General features: G+C 34.3%; 3 protein-coding genes and 1 non-coding gene across 6 annotated transcripts; 3 read left to right on the plus strand and 1 right to left on the minus strand.

Moving 5' to 3' along the window:
* The first annotated feature begins 2878 nt into the window (after nucleotides 1–2878).
* Nucleotides 2879–7360, plus strand: LOC120267825 (alpha N-terminal protein methyltransferase 1). The gene is made up of 9 exons (XM_039275505.1): nucleotides 2879–3101; nucleotides 3207–3345; nucleotides 3774–3832; nucleotides 4034–4153; nucleotides 4252–4353; nucleotides 5467–5521; nucleotides 6613–6710; nucleotides 6858–6960; nucleotides 7095–7360. Exons 1-9 carry the CDS (start codon nucleotides 2931–2933, stop codon nucleotides 7223–7225), a joined length of 978 nt encoding a protein of 325 aa, XP_039131439.1. The 5' UTR covers nucleotides 2879–2930; the 3' UTR covers nucleotides 7226–7360.
* An 80-nt stretch (nucleotides 7361–7440) lies between these two features.
* Nucleotides 7441–7513, plus strand: TRNAR-CCG. The gene has a single exon. It is a non-coding gene; the product is annotated as a tRNA-Arg (tRNA).
* Nucleotides 7514–7764: 251 nt separating this feature from the next.
* On the minus strand, nucleotides 7765–12091 carry LOC120267599 (TITAN-like protein). Of its 2 annotated transcripts, none has more exons than XM_039275276.1 (7): nucleotides 11733–12091; nucleotides 11507–11633; nucleotides 10760–11108; nucleotides 10558–10625; nucleotides 8704–8740; nucleotides 8141–8571; nucleotides 7765–7965 (listed from the first exon to the last, which is right to left on the minus strand). In XM_039275276.1, the coding sequence occupies exons 1-7, from the start codon at nucleotides 12038–12040 to the stop codon at nucleotides 7918–7920; spliced, it is 1368 nt and encodes a 455-aa protein (XP_039131210.1). In that variant the 5' UTR covers nucleotides 12041–12091; the 3' UTR covers nucleotides 7765–7917. The 2 variants fall into 2 exon arrangements, with proteins under 2 accessions (XP_039131210.1, XP_039131209.1); XM_039275275.1 differs by having other exon boundaries at nucleotides 10558–10637.
* Nucleotides 12092–12838: 747 nt separating this feature from the next.
* Nucleotides 12839–14578, plus strand: LOC120266310 (probable rRNA-processing protein EBP2 homolog). 2 transcript variants are annotated; one of them, XR_005538136.1, is made up of 3 exons: nucleotides 12839–12951; nucleotides 13433–14371; nucleotides 14466–14578. XR_005538136.1 is itself a non-coding variant. In XM_039273933.1 (2 exons), the coding sequence occupies exon 2, from the start codon at nucleotides 13439–13441 to the stop codon at nucleotides 14267–14269; it is 831 nt and encodes a 276-aa protein (XP_039129867.1). In that variant the 5' UTR covers nucleotides 12839–12951; nucleotides 13433–13438; the 3' UTR covers nucleotides 14270–14567. The 2 variants fall into 2 exon arrangements, 1 of the variants encoding a protein (XP_039129867.1); XM_039273933.1 differs by having other exon boundaries at nucleotides 13433–14567.
* Nucleotides 14579–15762: the final 1184 nt, after the last annotated feature.

Genomic DNA, 15762 nt, shown 5'->3' on the forward strand with positions numbered 1-15762 from the left:
TTTATTGTGGTTTTCTCTCTGAACTCTTCTGTTCCCAGTTTGGTATTGTCTGAACATCTTATGAAGTTTCTTTGATAGCAACGCGATTTCATCATCACAGTCTTCCTGATGTTGCAACTCCCCATGTTGTAACATCTTCTGCATCTCAGCTTCGACTTTCAATGCCAGCCCTTCATCTTTTCTATCTATCTTCCGATTCATCTCATATGCTTGGAGTGATCCCATCAGCTCATCTAAGCGCTTAGTAGAGATATCTCAAGCCTATTCTATTGTTGCTACTTTTGCTTCAAATCTCTTAGGCAGCGACCTTAGAGTCTTCTGGATTAACTCTTCGTCAGAATATCTCTTGCCAAGTTGAAAATCCTGATTTGCTATGCCCATCAGCTTAGCGTTGAAGGCAACAATAGTTTCATCCTCCTTCATCTTCAGACTTTCGAATCTGCTTGTTAACATCTGGAGTTTAGAGACTCTCACCAAGTTTGTACCTTCATGTATAATTTGGAAGATGTCCCAGGCTTCTTTTGTTGATTCACAGGATAGCCACATACTTGAATTGATTCTCGTCTACTCCTCCGAAAATAGCGTTGAGAGGCTTCCCATTTGCATTAGCCTTGCTCATATCTTCCAAACTCCACTTGCTTTTTCTTCTTCTTGATCTCACACTTCTCATCATCAAGCTCGAACCGGAGGAGACCATCCTTCTTCAACTACTATCCACGCGCTTTCATCAAGGGATTTGATGAACGCCTCATCCGTGCTTTCCAATATGGGTAGTTGGAACTGTTGAGTAAAGGTGGTCGAGTCACCGATGCTCCTTCTCTTACTGCCATCTTCGGAACTTCTTGCATAGATCTCGCCAGCTTTGACACCAAAGCATACACTAACGACCAACTCTCTGATACCACTTGATGGTTCCGGTGGGATGTGATGTGCTAAGTTTACTCAAAAACTTACTCAAAGATCAAACACTCACACACAATCAAAACAAGATAAAAGAGACAAGCAAATTGGTAACCCAGTTCGGCACAACCTTGCCTACATCTGAGGGGCAGGCCAGGAGAAACAATCTACTAAAAGAGGTATAGGAAGAAGGAGTACAACACTCACTCACTCTTTCAATACAAAAAATATCCTCTCAAGATTGCCCGATGGCCACACTCTCAACTCTCACAGAAGAGTCTTTCACTGTTTGGCTCATCCTAAATCTTCAAGCAGGATCTCTTATATAGACGCACCGACGTCTAATCGATTACTCATTTTAGAATTCTCCGTGGCTTTCTAACTTGGTCATCTTCCAGTTAGATGTTGCGAACACCCGAGTCTGCAACATGGCCCACTCATCGAACATGGTCGAGTTCTAGCCGGATGCACGATCTGGGGCCTTCAACCTCCCGTTCCTTGTCGCCTGTAGCTTGACTCGACGAGCTCCTCCCCTGCATGCTTCCTTCCTCTAGCACTTCGAGGTCTCCCTCTCAGGGACGTGCCCCCCAAGGCACACGCGACCACCCTCACCAAAGATAGCCACGAAGATCTCCCGATCTTCTTTCAAGCTGCCCAGTTTGGTCTCCAAATGATCTTCGCACTGAAATATTGCTAAACTGATCTCACGGGAAGGTCTCTCTCCAGTGGAGAGTAGTGATTATATAAGAAATAAAAAAAAAAAAAAAATGCAACGTTATTATAGGCGTTAGCCAGAACTGACTAATCATTGACTAAGACCCATTAATGCAGATATTATATATATAATATTTTTTAAAAAGAGAATTAAATAAAAAAAGTGGAACACCGGGAGAAATTCTCCCATTTTCCACTTTTCATTAATTTTTTTTAAATAAAAACGGGAGAGCAATTTCTGCTTTCCATAATTAATAAATAAAAAAATAAAAAATTTGAAAATTGAAGAAATTTTCCATTTTCCACAATGCTTATTCCCGATAAATAATAGGGAACAGGCTTTTTTTTTTTAAATATTGCAATTTTTTTAATTATATATCAAAATAAGTATCTTTTAGATTAATTCAAAAATCGTATGAAAAAAATGCAATGCGAGTGTACTTGCATGAGTACTTTTTCGCATAGAGTTATATTTAAATTTTCTTTTTAATTTTATAATAGTTTTTTATATGAAATTTTACATTTATAACCTTACAAATTTTTTAAATTAATTTTTTTTCACAACTCTATTTAAATTTTACAATGGTTTTTATATAATATTTTACGTTTTGGTTCTTATAATTTTTTTTAAATTAAAATTTTTTACACAGCCCTATTTCTAATTGTCAGAGTCGTCGGAATTGTCCCAATGCACCTGGTCCAAGTAGTCATTTATAATATGTGATTATCGTAATCTTTTTATAATATATATTATCATTTTCATCGGTTTAGAGTATGATATCAGCTTTTTTTTTTATTACAAATGATATATATTAGAAATAATTTAAATTAAAAAATATATATATAAAGACTTAAACGTAAAATATTATATGAAAAAACCATTGTAAATTTTAAATAGGGCTGTGAGAAAAAAATTTAATTTAAAAAAATTATAAGGACTAAAATGTAAAATATTATATAAAAAAGTCCATTGTAAAATTTAAAAGAGTTTTAAAAAAAATTAATTTAAAGAATTTGTAAGGTTGTAAATGTAAAATTTCATATAAAAAACTATTATAAAATTAAAAAGAAAATTTAAATATAACCCATGTGCAAAAAATACCATACAAGTATATTGCATGGTACTTTTTTACGTATTTTAATAATTAATCTAAAATATACTTATTTTGGTATATAATTAAAAAAAATGCAATATTTTAAAAAAATAGCCTCGGGAACATGCTTATTTTGATAAATATTTTTTTACAATATTTATAAAAAAAAAGTTTAAAAGCAAAAAGGGCTTCGTTTCTCTCCCAACTCGGCGGAGAGCAACAATGGACGGCAGTGGATTGGATTCCGATGGCCGTCAGTTCGCTAAAGCTAGTGAGATGTGGGAGCTAGAGATAGGCACCGGTTCCGCTGGAGGAGAAGGAAACGGCACTTGCTGCGGCGGCGGAGGCGACAAGCGCAGGGACTGGTATCGGAAGGGCATCGCCTACTGGCAAGTAAATGTTTCTAAGAACGTCTTCATTGCTGCTTCTTTGTCTTTGATTGGTTTCTTGTTGATTTTTTGTTGTTGTTGTTGTGATTTTTTTTGGGATTCTATTTAGGGTGTGGAGGCTTCTGTGGATGGAGTTCTTGGGGGCTATGGTTGTGTCAATGAGCCTGACGTGAAGGGGAGCGATGTTTTTCTTAAACCCTTGCTGGCTGATCGGTTTGGCAAGCAAAAACGGCATCTTGTGGCTCTTGGTAATCTTTCTCCTTGTTTTTTTGTTTTGTTTTCTTTTAATTTGAATATGCATGAGAAGGATTGAATTTTTTTTTTTAGTGTCTTGATTTGAGGACTGTGGATTTAGATTTAGAAATGATTTGGATAAGAAAAGATTGGAACTTGTTTTGATTAAGAATTAGGAATTTCGATTTGGAGTGATATCTATCAAAGCTTGTATAGTTTTTTTTTTCCTCCCAAAGTGTTTGTGAGAAATATAATTTTGATGGTTATCTATGTTTGATCACTTCTACTGTTTATACTTGGTGTTATGGCATATAACTTTTAAGCGTTTTTGGATGCATGCATTATTGTTTGCCTTTCATTTTGTTTTTTAGTAACTTTGGCTTCTTATGACTGTTTACATGAGGAATTATGGTTTTTTTTTGGGTGATTTTATATGATGCAGATTGCGGTTCCGGAATAGGAAGGGTTACAAAAAATCTTTTACTGAGATATTTTAATGAGGTGTGTGATGGTACTGCATAATTTGTATTGTTAAACTTTTTGGATGAATTTTGCTTTCATTGAATGATTTCGTTTTGGTTTTATATGAATTTGCATGTTTATGTTTTGCATATAATTATACCCAAAATTGCAATTTGTCAATGTTATTTTCAATGCGCATGCATTGGCACAAATAGTCATCTATAAATGTTCTTGAATCAGGTTGATCTTGTTGAACCTGCGTCACATTTTCTAGAGGCTGCTCGTGAAAAATTGTCTTCTGAGGGTGATATGGATATAGATACACACAAGGCTGTCAATTTCTTTTGTGTCCCTCTTCAGGTTATCAGTCTGATATGCTTTCCTTCTTTCGTGTATATATTCTCCTTGCTTCGTCTTAAAATGCCTTGCAGCTGCTGAAGTCCAGTTTTCTATTAAAGGAATTTACTCCTGAAGCTGGAAGATATGATGTGATTTGGATTCAATGGTGTATTGGGCAGCTTCCAGATGATGATTTTGTATCATTTTTTAAGCGAGCCAAGGTATTTAATTTTCAGTCTTGAGGACTTGATTATATCAATGCCTCTTGCCTGACTTGATTCTATGCTATCAACCAGCAACTATTCCAACATCTGCAACAATTTTTTTCTGTTTCTAAAGATTTTAATTTGGAAGAATGATGGAAACTTTTATTAATTATGAGATGTTTTCCCTTGGCATATCTGTTTTAGATTATTGTACTGCATAGGTTGTTTCTGTTGTTGCATAACAATTGCTAGTGCTTTTTCATTCTAGATCTCATAGATAAGGTCAAAGATAATTACGTGTTTTTGTTTGCAATTGACGTGCTTTGACATCTAGAGGGATTGAGGGCCCTCATTTATGTAGTGTATTTCAAATGAAGTTGCACTCATATATCTGTTGAAAAACAATTATCCTAATGATATAAAGTAGACGAGGGAGGCTATCTGCATGGTTGTGATAATAGTCTTTTCAGTGTATAAACTAGCATGATCTTCTTTTGATCAGTTCTTTAGAATTGTTAGAATTGTGATATTGTTACTGAATAATTATTTTTCAAAAATCAAATAATGTATTCTATCTTAGTTATTTACCTTATGAGAGTTCTGCTATCTCCATCAATATGGAAAGTGGCCTTTGTGAAGGTGATTTGTTCTGAGGCAATGATTTTGCTTCTAATGATTTCCTCTCTGGTGAAATTGAGTGATATATGATTTCTTTCTTTCAAATTTGCTGATATCTACATATACAGCATGTAGGAACAGAGTTAGGATTTTGCATTTCAAGATTGATATAAGTTTATTGATCCTCCTTAGTCTGTGTGCAATTTACTTTTGATACGATTAATTCATTTTTTTTATGATAAGGTGTTAAAACATTCCCTGGAGATGAGCATAATTGTTATATCCAGTATAAGGATACAAAATTAAGTGAGAACACATATTTTGGTACCAATCCAGATGTATGATAAAGGTCAATAATTGTTTCAACAGTTTTACTTTTGGAAGTTTATATCTTGATTGTCTTTACTGTTTTCTTAGTAAAGCTATTTCTCCTGTTTTATTTTCTTGTAGCTGCTAACTTATTTTTGATTTGTGTTCCATGTTGTATTGATTGATGTGTATGTTGCACAGGCGGGCCTTAAACCTGATGGTTTTTTTGTTGTAAAAGAGAATATTGCACGGCAGGGTCTGATGCTCTCTCTCTTTTAAATATATCCATTTTTTCCTGCATTAATTATAACCACATAAAGGTCTGAAGATGCATGCTATATTGTTGCAAGAAAGGTTCTGATTTTCTTTGTCTTTCTACCACCCTCATTAAACTACATGATTGTCTGAACTTGCGGTTTTTTTCACTCAAGGACTTGTATTAGTATCTGGGAGTTGTGTTTCATTTAAGAAGAAATATTACATTTTTTAGATAAATTGTAACATTTCAGTTTTTGTTTTGGGTAAATTTGAATATGACGTCATCTTTTGTCTCATAATTGAACTTCATTCTGATGGAATATTATCCAAGATTGTGACAATTTTGAAAACCCTAAGCAGGCCATGAGAATTTCCCCAAGGAATGCTAATCTGAGATAAATTTTATTTTAATGTGATAGGATGTAATGACTTTGAATATTCTGTGTAAGTCCTGCATATACTCGGAATTCTATGATCATAATATAACAAATATTTCCTGCATTGGACCTTTGAATGGTAAGCACTTACTTTATAAGATAAGCACGCAAAGGTCTATTTTTTGGTGTTTGGTTTGGGGTTTTTCCAAAGCACTTGTAGAGGTATAAAATAAACGGTTGGGTTTAATCTTCATGGACAAAAATGCGTTCCACACAAGAAAAATAAAAATGTATGGAAGTGCTTTCGTTATAAGTTGCCCTAATGAAAAAATGTTTTAAACTTACTCAGAGAAAGCATTTATGCTACTACATAACTTTTAAACAATGTCTTTCGCATAAGTTTATCCAAACTTAACCTGAATCTTACTTTTGCTCCTTTTTCTCTAGCTCATAGTGTTATTTCTTGGACAAATATAAATAAATTTAACTTGCTTCATGTCTTGTCCTTTCTTCCATTTTCAACTTGATAGGGTTAGAGGAAGCTTAGAAAAAAACTGAAAATTGGTTTCAGTAAAAATTAAAAAAGAATGGTGGAACTTGACAATTGAGAACACAAAGTCACCTTTTCCATCAGTTTGTCAGGGGAGTTTGATATTGTCATTGATCTAGGACTATATATGTTTGTTCTGATTCACTTGGACTTTTGCTGCAGGATTTGTTTTAGATAAGGAGGACAACAGCATCACCAGGTCTGATTTATACTTTAAAGAGCTATTTAATCAGTGTGGCCTGTACATTTACAAGACCAAGGTTCATCCCAATTACTAGCTGTGCAAACATTTAATTATCTTTCTATCATTAAACAAGAAATCAGATAAATCTCGCTTCTCTCTCTCTCTTATTGGAGCTTGTTTTAATATTTTCTTGGAGATAATTGCTGTAAATTATTCATATCAGGATCAAAAAGGGCTTCCTGAGGAATTATTCGCGGTGAAGATGTATGCACTGGTAACTGACAAACCAAGAGTAGGCAAAAGCAAGGTACCACAGTATAAACCAGGTATCATAAAGTGATGAAATTTTCAACAACCTACAATGAGTCTTTGTGTGTGTCACCGACTATCCTAGCAAAGAGCTACTGCATGATTTATGATCATTTTGTGAAAAACGTCATATCGTCATTTCTTTTACCAGCTAAACAGGCATGGAATTCATGTTTCTACCTCTTAAATTACCGAATGTCTGGTGGTGGCACTTGGTGGACATTCATCACATGTAATATATTTTCAGTGCAGCTGACCCACATTTTGAAGACACAACTGTGAATGGTCTCATTTTGGCTGTCAATGTTGATACAAAAAAATTGCAGACTAGTTCTTATTAGTGCATGTAATTCGAGGTTACTGTGAACTGAACATATTCTTTCAAGAAAGAGTGTCATTGCTTATAAATATTATTTAGATTTGGTGGCCCTTAGGGAAGGACGCAATGCATATCGTTAATGTTCTTAAAAGAACTTTTCAACCAAAAGTGAAAATTAGATCGCGTGGCCTAATGGATAAGGCGCTCGCCTCCGGAGCGGGAGATTGTGGGTTCGAGTCCCATCGCGATCGTTTTCATTTATCTTTGCTTGGTTGTTATTTTATGATTATATACGTGGTCCATAAGTCCATTGATTTAGTTCACTTGCATGTCTTTTTCTTTTATTTTTTATTTTTTAAAACTTTCTGATTTCTCTTTGATGATAATGATATTAACTAAACTTTCAGTGGAGATTTTAATGAGAATAAAACTACATAATATCACTTTTATATTAAATATTAGGAATTAATCTTCAAACTTATAAGCTAACGCTGATAATCAGGATTTTAACTTTTCGCTCTATATCTGGAATGTCAAATTTTAAGAACAAACAACTGAAATTACAGTTATCAGTAACTTGAACATGTATACACATACAAGAATTCACCAAGTTAACATTGTAAGTCAGCAAAAATCCATGTTTCTCCTAATTCAGTTAGCATCCAGCATCAGCATCAGCACCAGCATTAGATGAACCAGTTCTCTGCAAACAAACAAATAAACAAAAAGTACTAGTTACAATTGTAAAAAGTAGTAATAACTACGCTTATGTTCAAAATCAAACAATGGAATGCTACTTGCATGCATATTTGTTGAAAAGATTGATATAGTAACAAAACAAGGACTTCAATCACAGATGAAACATTTGTCTGACTTACCATTCGCTTGCTTAAGTAAGGTTGAACTATGAAAGATGTGTCTGATTGCTGATCCTTTTCGGATAATTCACGCTTTTCCTTCTCAAACTCTTTCCTGGATTCCTTGCGTGTGCCTGCTTGCCAAACTCTTCCAAAATTAGGTAGCCAATTAGCATCATGTGGCTTTTGAGTTATTTTTCCTTGCTTCTCCAGCTCGAGTTCAAGCCTTCTTTTCTCAGCCCACGCTGCTCCCACCCGTTTAGGGTTCAATTTTTTTGACCTCCCATTCTGAGCTGCTGTACTGGATCCAATATTATCCAGTAGACATCTTTTGCTAGCCAGATTCACATCATTTTCTTCACTAGAGAGTAACCAGGGTGGAGCACCACCAGTATGAACATTTTCTAGATTACCATTTGAACATAAAGGTATCCGAGTGAGCTTCTGTGTGACTGGAAGGTGAAAAATCAAGACTTGTGTCAGGCCAATTGAACAAAAAACAATGTTATTCACGTGATGTTTAATAAAAATAAAGAGGAAAAGTAAGGAAGATTATTTGTCAGCATTATGAAGATCTCAAGTACCATTGTTACTGTTATCTCTAGAGAACTTTCTTTGGTCCTGTAACACAGAATCAATACACTCATCAGTGTAAAAGAGCAACAAATAAAGCTGGTTATTAAGCAGACATAAAAAAAATATATAAGATGCTGCTAGATTTTGGATAACTTTACAAATCATGCTTCTAAAAACAAAGTTATGTTATTTCATTTTCAGTTGCAAATGCTCTTGTGACTAGAGCAGAAGGTTCAAGGCAACAGATCGAATGAACTTCAGAGCAATGAATCGTTCCAACTACCAATATCATGACACCATGTGCACAGAAAATTCTTGTCTCCCATGGTCTCCACTGTCCAGGATGTTCAGGACAGTTAAAACTGGGGATATATGCATCTCAAGTCATTTTGATTCAAAAGATGATTGATCATAATAGTCATATAATGTACCAGAGATCAATGGCATGAGGATGTTTGAGGCAGATGTATAAGAAAACTATAAATGAAGATATACACAATGCAAATATAATAGGGGAATATAGAGACTTTTTAAAATGGAAGTAACCAGAATTAAGGTTTCAGAATTCAGTATATCAGGGTTATTGGTTACAATCTGACAAAATTATATACAAGCGGCTCCAATAGAAATCGATAATTATGATAAGGAGTATGAGATAAGACAAAAAACCGTTGTCCTGATATAATCATCATAGAGTATATGCAAATCCTCAATGGGTAACCAGTGATTGTGCTAATGTTTCATGATCAGCAAATATAGGCAATGCAACACCTCAATTTTTCATAATATACAAGCACTCTGTACAAAAGGACAGGCATGCAGCATCAGTATACAGACTATACAAACAATGTAGCCTTGTCTATTCTAATATATCAGAACAATAATAGCTATCCAACTTTGGACTTGAGGAAAACAAATTTCCCATTTTAGACAACTCTAACCCAAAATCTACCATGGCAGTCAGCTAAAAGAAACTTGATACAGCCTTTACAATATTGATGTGGAAGTTCTAAATGCATCTACAACTCACTGTTATTTTTAATTAAAAATTAAAGGAGACTTTTCAACGTTCAAAATATATCATGAAAGTATCAGCTCATATAGCATTGTAGATATCTTCTTCATCAGTTGGAAAGAATGATTAGATAATAGAAAAATAAGGTCCACAGAAATATTTTCAAATTAGATGGACTACTAACAAGAAACATGTAAACAACAAAAAATTAAAACTAATCAAACTATAACACTAAATTCATGCCTGCTTTGCTTCAAAACCTTTTAGCTGTAAAAGTCTGTCTGGAAAGTAGTTCATATAACATGATATATGACTTCATTATACTAAAAAGAATGAGAAACAAAATAGAAAAATAAGCCTCACAATCGTATTTTTGTACTAGCAAAACAGCTTTTCGGTAGACCTCAAAATAAAAGGTAGCATACAACGTTGCCGTCAACATACAGCATCACCACCGCTAAAAATTACTAATACATTTTTTCAGACAACCCAATAGCTAACATGAGCAAATGAAACAATTCACACTTATATGATAGATACATTAGATAGTGTCAAATAAAAGTTAGCATGTTTCCAATAGAAAGTATTCTTAGGATAAGGAAAATAAAGGGCGGGCAAAAGTTCAACTTTAAACAAGTCTTTTAGACTTTTAGTTTACATCTTCAAATTTTGTATCCCACTATGTCTTCGGAGATTCTATCTTGTGATAGTCCAATTGCAATTATTTCAAACAAATTTGGAAAGCAAAAGGGGAAAAAAATGATAGCATTAACAATGTAAAAAATGAAACATCCTTCCACGCTTTGATTTTGTAATTGAAACACATATGGTGAAGTAAGCAACATACCTCTCCACTAGGTAGCGAATGAGCAGCTAAGTCATTCCGGTTTATACTGATATAAGGGACTTGGTTACCTGGATTATAAGCTTCATTCAGCACAAACATGTCAGAGCGATAGAAATAATAAAGTTGGATGACTAACCAAAATGAATAACCACAAAAAAAAAAGGAAAAAAGAAAAAGGGAAACAGAAAGAACTAGTACAAACCAGAGTCATTCATGGAGACCCCTTGCAAGCGAGTGCTCGGAAGACTCACACTTCCCAGAACACCAAGGGATGGAGAACTAGCAAACATAGGAGCTGCATGAGCTGTGGTAGCTTCGCTACCTTCTGGAAAACATTTCCAATATTCTTGATAGGTGTGACTTTGTAAAGGCATAACATTAAGAGAAGTGCTAGAATTAAAAGATATTAAAGAATTATTGTCAAAACTATCTGTATGGCCAGATTCATGTTCAAATTGGATATCTTTAGAAGGCCCGGGCACTGGTCCAATAGGATGTTTGCTGGCTGACAATGGAGCAACACACTTCGACAGCTCACACTCCTTTTTCCACTGCAAATTGAATGTTAATCAATCAATAACATACCATCAATAATCAACAAAAAACCAATCATTTATTGACAATAAGTTCATATGAATTAGCAATATATCATCAGCAAGTGTTACAACATAAAGTGGATAAAGAAGTTTAAGCAATTCACAAAAACAAATCAGTAGAGTTAAAAACAGAAACTTGGTTTACAGCACAAATAGTTTCATCTCAAATCACAAAAGGATGAGGAAAGCCAAATATCCAATAACCCAAAACCAAAACAACAATTGCTCAGAAAATTGCTCACAAATCCAACCAAAAACCAAGAAATTATAAACTTCAAACAGAAAAAAATCTAGCAAAGTTTTGGCATCCAATCAGGGAAAGAAAACCAATGGTCACAGAAAACAACCCTAACCTTAGAGAGATCGGACTCAGAAACCCTAAACGAATCAACACGATCCATCCCACCCCCGTATTTCCACAAGAAATTCTTCAAATTCTTCAGATGCTCCTCACCCGCCATGTGTTCGATTGCATTCTCACTTTAAAAGCACAAACCAGTCCAAAACAAACAGATTCAAAACCCTAAAAAACAACCAGAAAAACCCTAAAACAATTAAGAACAGGAGAAAAAGGGTTACCATGCAAAGAGGCTATAAAGTTCCTGGATGTCAAGGCGGCAGAAGACGCACCAGATGCGGTTGAGGGCGGAGTGTTCGGGGCGCAGAGGAACGGGGTTTTTGAGGAAGAATCGGAGGTCGGACAGCTTGGAATGGAAGCGGGAGAAGAGAGAGGAGAGAGCGCGGAGATGGGAAGGGAGGTACTTGTGGCGACGGCCATGGTCGTGGTTGAGGTTGCAAACATCACAGAACTCGAAGGGATCTCCGCCGATGCCCTTCCTCTGTGCCGTCTTCTTCTTCGCCGGAGGTTTCTCCGGCTCCGGGGCCATTGAAAGAGAAGCTTGAGAGCTTGAGATCGACGGGGCGCTGCAGCGGGCTATCAATTTTTTATTTTTATGCGAAATTTTGAAAATTTTGATTTGGTTAATTAATTATTAAAAAATATATTAGCAGTGAAAAGGAAAACTGGAAATTTTTTTCCCCAAAACATTATTATATATTTTTTATGTAAATAAATAAATAAAGAGTTTGTGTTGTAATAAAATAAGAGGTTTTTTACATGTCATCCCCAAAAAATACTGAAATTACTTTCCTATTTTTTTAAAAATATTAATAAAACATATAAATATCTTTACAAGATATATACACAAAAATATGGGCAAGATGCAAGAAGAATTGACTTGAACCATTTCTACTTATATTAGTTGAGGTTTGAAACTTTTTTTTTAGCCGGTTGCACACTCCTCTGTAGAGGATCCAATACTAATAAATCAAATGATTTTTGGCATCTGCATATCAAATTTCAATCTTTTATGGAGTCAAACATAAATTTTTATGCATAATTTAAATTTTTATTTTATGATGATATATATATATACTAAACATCATCTATGGTGTCTGTAAATGATAAAAAATAAGAAAAACAAAATGACGAGAGAGCCATGTGATTGGAATTTAAATAGAGGGGGGGATGTGGGTGATGTTGGATGAATGGATGGTGATCCAACATATTTTGACTGGTGTCCCTAGATTACATGTCCTCGTATATATGTACATATATATATATATTTATGTATATATATTTATAGATGTTCAAAAGTAATTATAACTTTAACAGGGTTGTAAATGCAAAATGAAGTATCTATAAAAAGTTTTGAAGGGCTTTCTCAGAAAAACTCTTAAACCCTAGATTGATCTTCCCGGCGGTCCCAATCCGTGGAGGAGATTATCATAGATTCCGGTGAGCAATCTTGTTTTTCTTCTCATGTTGTAGTTGATTTCGTCTCTAATCGCTTTCTTGCTCCTTTGTTTTTTTGTCAAAGGTGAACAAATATAATTATATGGTAGATTTTTGTTTTTGTTTTTTTTTATATTTTGAAAGTAAATTTGTCCTAAAAGTTTCATATTTTTGCTGAAATCTATCTTTAACTGTCTGTTTAATCATCAGATAAAGATTTTTATTGTGGCTTTCCAAGGTTTATTGTCTTTGATTACATGTTAAAACCTTGTTCGAACTCTATACGCATGATTTGTTAATTTCAATGTTGTTTAGTCATTTATTATCATTGATTTTTGGTTTTTTTATATATTGTTTTTCTAGGCTTTTAGTCTTAGATTAAAGCCTTCCTCTGTTTTTTATCCCTTATTTACTTATTTAGTTTGTTAATTTTAGTTTTTAGTTGCATGTCTTCTGATTTATATGTTATATGTTTCCTCTTCAGCCTTTAATGGGTGCATTTAAGAAGGATAAAACAATGGATGAAGATGATTTGAGTGATGTTGAAGAAGAATTAGAGTCGAAATCTGATTCTGAGCAAGAATTGGTGCCATTGAAGGAACCTTCAAAGGATGTGGTGTATAATGAAGATGGCCTTTTGGAGAAGCTTGAAGACATAGCATGGCCGGAAAATGTGGATTGGATGCATAAGTTAACTATTGATCATGAGCAAGCAGCGGATATTGATGTTGAAGATGATCTTGCTCGTGAAATGGCGTTTTACACTCAGGCATTGGATGGTACACGGAAGGCCTTTGCGAATCTGCAATCCATTGGCTTGCCTTTTCTTAGGCCTCCAGACTATTATGCAGAAATGGTGAAGTCGGATACTCACATGTTGAAGGTGAAAAGCAAGCTCTTGGTGGAGAAGAAGAAAATTGAGGAGGCTGAGGAGAGGAAGAAGGCAAGAGAAGCCAAGAAGATTGCGAAAGAGGTCCAGGCTCAGAAGAATAAAGAGCGGGCCAAGCGCAAGAAAGAAGACATTGAATCTGTCAAGAAGTGGAGGAAGCAGAGGCAGCAAAGCGGTTTTGCCAAAGGGAAAGATGAGGATCCGGGTTTCAATTTTGATGAAGGGAATAGCTTTGAAAGGTCTAAGAAGAAGAGGCCGGGTGTGGCTCCTGGAGATAGGTCTGGAGGGTTCAAAAAACAAGGATGGAATAAGAAGAGGGACCATAGAGAATCTAAATTTGGACATGGTGGTAGGAAGGGTATGAAGAAGCAGAATACTGCCGAATCCACTAATGACTTTAAGAACTTCAACAAAGGCGAGAGGAAGAAGTGAAGAACAGGCTAAGATGTTTTCTTGCTGTTTGTTTTGCTTATTAACAAGTTTCGGGATTAGTATCTGTATCAAGTATTGGAGACTCCTGATGGATTTCACAAGGTAACTTTAAGCTCTTTATGTTGTATAACTTTTTCTTAGTTTATCTATCAAGCATTTAGTTTTATCTGTTTGGTATCTTTGGTGTGATAACCAGGCATTTTTTCGCAAGAACATCTAAAATGGTTGTAGCTAAAGTTGTATTTGTGAACATTAATTTGTTGATGGCTGGAATGAAGAACTTTGCTGTGGTGGTAAACCTTCTATGTAGACAGGGCAGTTTTCTTTGATTAGTTTGACAGTAAGTCAGTAACTTTAAATTATCTTGACATATGGAAGCACATAGGCAAGATCGATCAGCGCAATATGTTTTAGCACTAGAATACTGTTTTCCTTGTATGAAATCGATCACCGGATGCGTCATCCATGTAATTAGACAATTTGTTCTAGTGTTGAAACATTTTTAGGTGACTGGAAATTGTATTCTTGATTCCCCTCGTCCTTGAAGGTTTGATAATTTGATTTGATGTTTCACGCTGAGATCTTTGTTAACTTTGATCTTGTTTGAATTGAAGAATAATTAAAGCACAAATGAGATTGACAAGCAAATGTAGGAGAACTCATACTGTTAAAATTTTCCATTTTTTTTCTTTTATGATACAACCACAGCTTTGTGTTTTCTTGTCCAACTAGCAGCTGTTTCTGGTTTCAGTATTCTTCCTCTTTCTGATTGCATGCAGTAGTTCACATAATTAATAGTAGAGGAAATTACTTGCATGTCCCCTATAGAATTTCATAATTTAATATGAATTCATAAATCTGTTTAAAAATATTTTATTTAATTACTAATTAAATATTTAATGGCCTCAAATCAAATTAATTACCGATATTTAATTTAAAAAATGATTTAATTATAATATGTATAGGAATTATGTTATAAATAATTTTTTGTTATTCAAAAGTGTGGCTGGTACAATTAAAAGGGAAGATTAACCATGCCCCCAATTTTGGGGGGCATGAGCAATATCACTCCCTCAATCCAAACACTACTTTAAAATTAGCATTCTTAAGATCAAAAGTCGGACCCGAAAAAGGGGAGGCTATAGTTGTTCTCCATGTTGGATTCTCCGGATTCTTTTATTTGCTTTCTACAAATATAATCCGATCTAAAATGCGAGATAAAAAAAGGGGGGGTGGGGGTTATTTAATAAAAAAAAATCACGAATAATTAGAGATAATTTTTATTTTAAAATAATCAGATAAGAGTTATTGATATATAAGTTAAATTTACATATGAATTCATGTACGTTAAATGTATGTTTTTTTTTAATTTATTTTTTCAATTTCATATTCTTTAGTGTATAAAAGATTTTTTTATTTAAATTTAATTTAAATAAATTCTGAATCATAATCATCTTATCATATCAATCTAGTGGATTTAATTTTATGTTTTA

The sequence above is a fragment of the Dioscorea cayenensis genome, chromosome 8 (genome assembly GCF_009730915.1).
Source record: "Dioscorea cayenensis subsp. rotundata cultivar TDr96_F1 chromosome 8, TDr96_F1_v2_PseudoChromosome.rev07_lg8_w22 25.fasta, whole genome shotgun sequence".
NCBI lineage: Eukaryota > Viridiplantae > Streptophyta > Magnoliopsida > Dioscoreales > Dioscoreaceae > Dioscorea > Dioscorea cayenensis.

Bases quoted from the DNA above. Each gene is read 5' to 3' on its own strand.
- LOC120267599 (XM_039275275.1), bottom strand. From the start codon at position 12,040: ATGGCCCCGGAGCCGGAGAAACCTCCGGCGAAGAAGAAGACGGCACAG. The intron at 8,741-10,557 runs GTATGTTGCTTA...TCTGTGTTACAG, and splicing joins ATTCGCTACCTAGTGGAGAG to GACCAAAGAAAGTTCTCTAG. The intron at 7,966-8,140 runs GTAAGTCAGACA...GTTTGTTTGCAG, and splicing joins CTTACTTAAGCAAGCGAATG to AGAACTGGTTCATCTAATGC.
- LOC120267825 (XM_039275505.1), top strand. From the start codon at position 2,931: ATGGACGGCAGTGGATTGGATTCCGATGGCCGTCAGTTCGCTAAAGCT. The intron at 3,346-3,773 runs GTAATCTTTCTC...TATATGATGCAG, and splicing joins ACGGCATCTTGTGGCTCTTG to ATTGCGGTTCCGGAATAGGA. The intron at 6,711-6,857 runs GTTCATCCCAAT...TATTCATATCAG, and splicing joins TGTACATTTACAAGACCAAG to GATCAAAAAGGGCTTCCTGA.
- LOC120266310 (XM_039273933.1), top strand. From the start codon at position 13,439: ATGGGTGCATTTAAGAAGGATAAAACAATGGATGAAGATGATTTGAGT.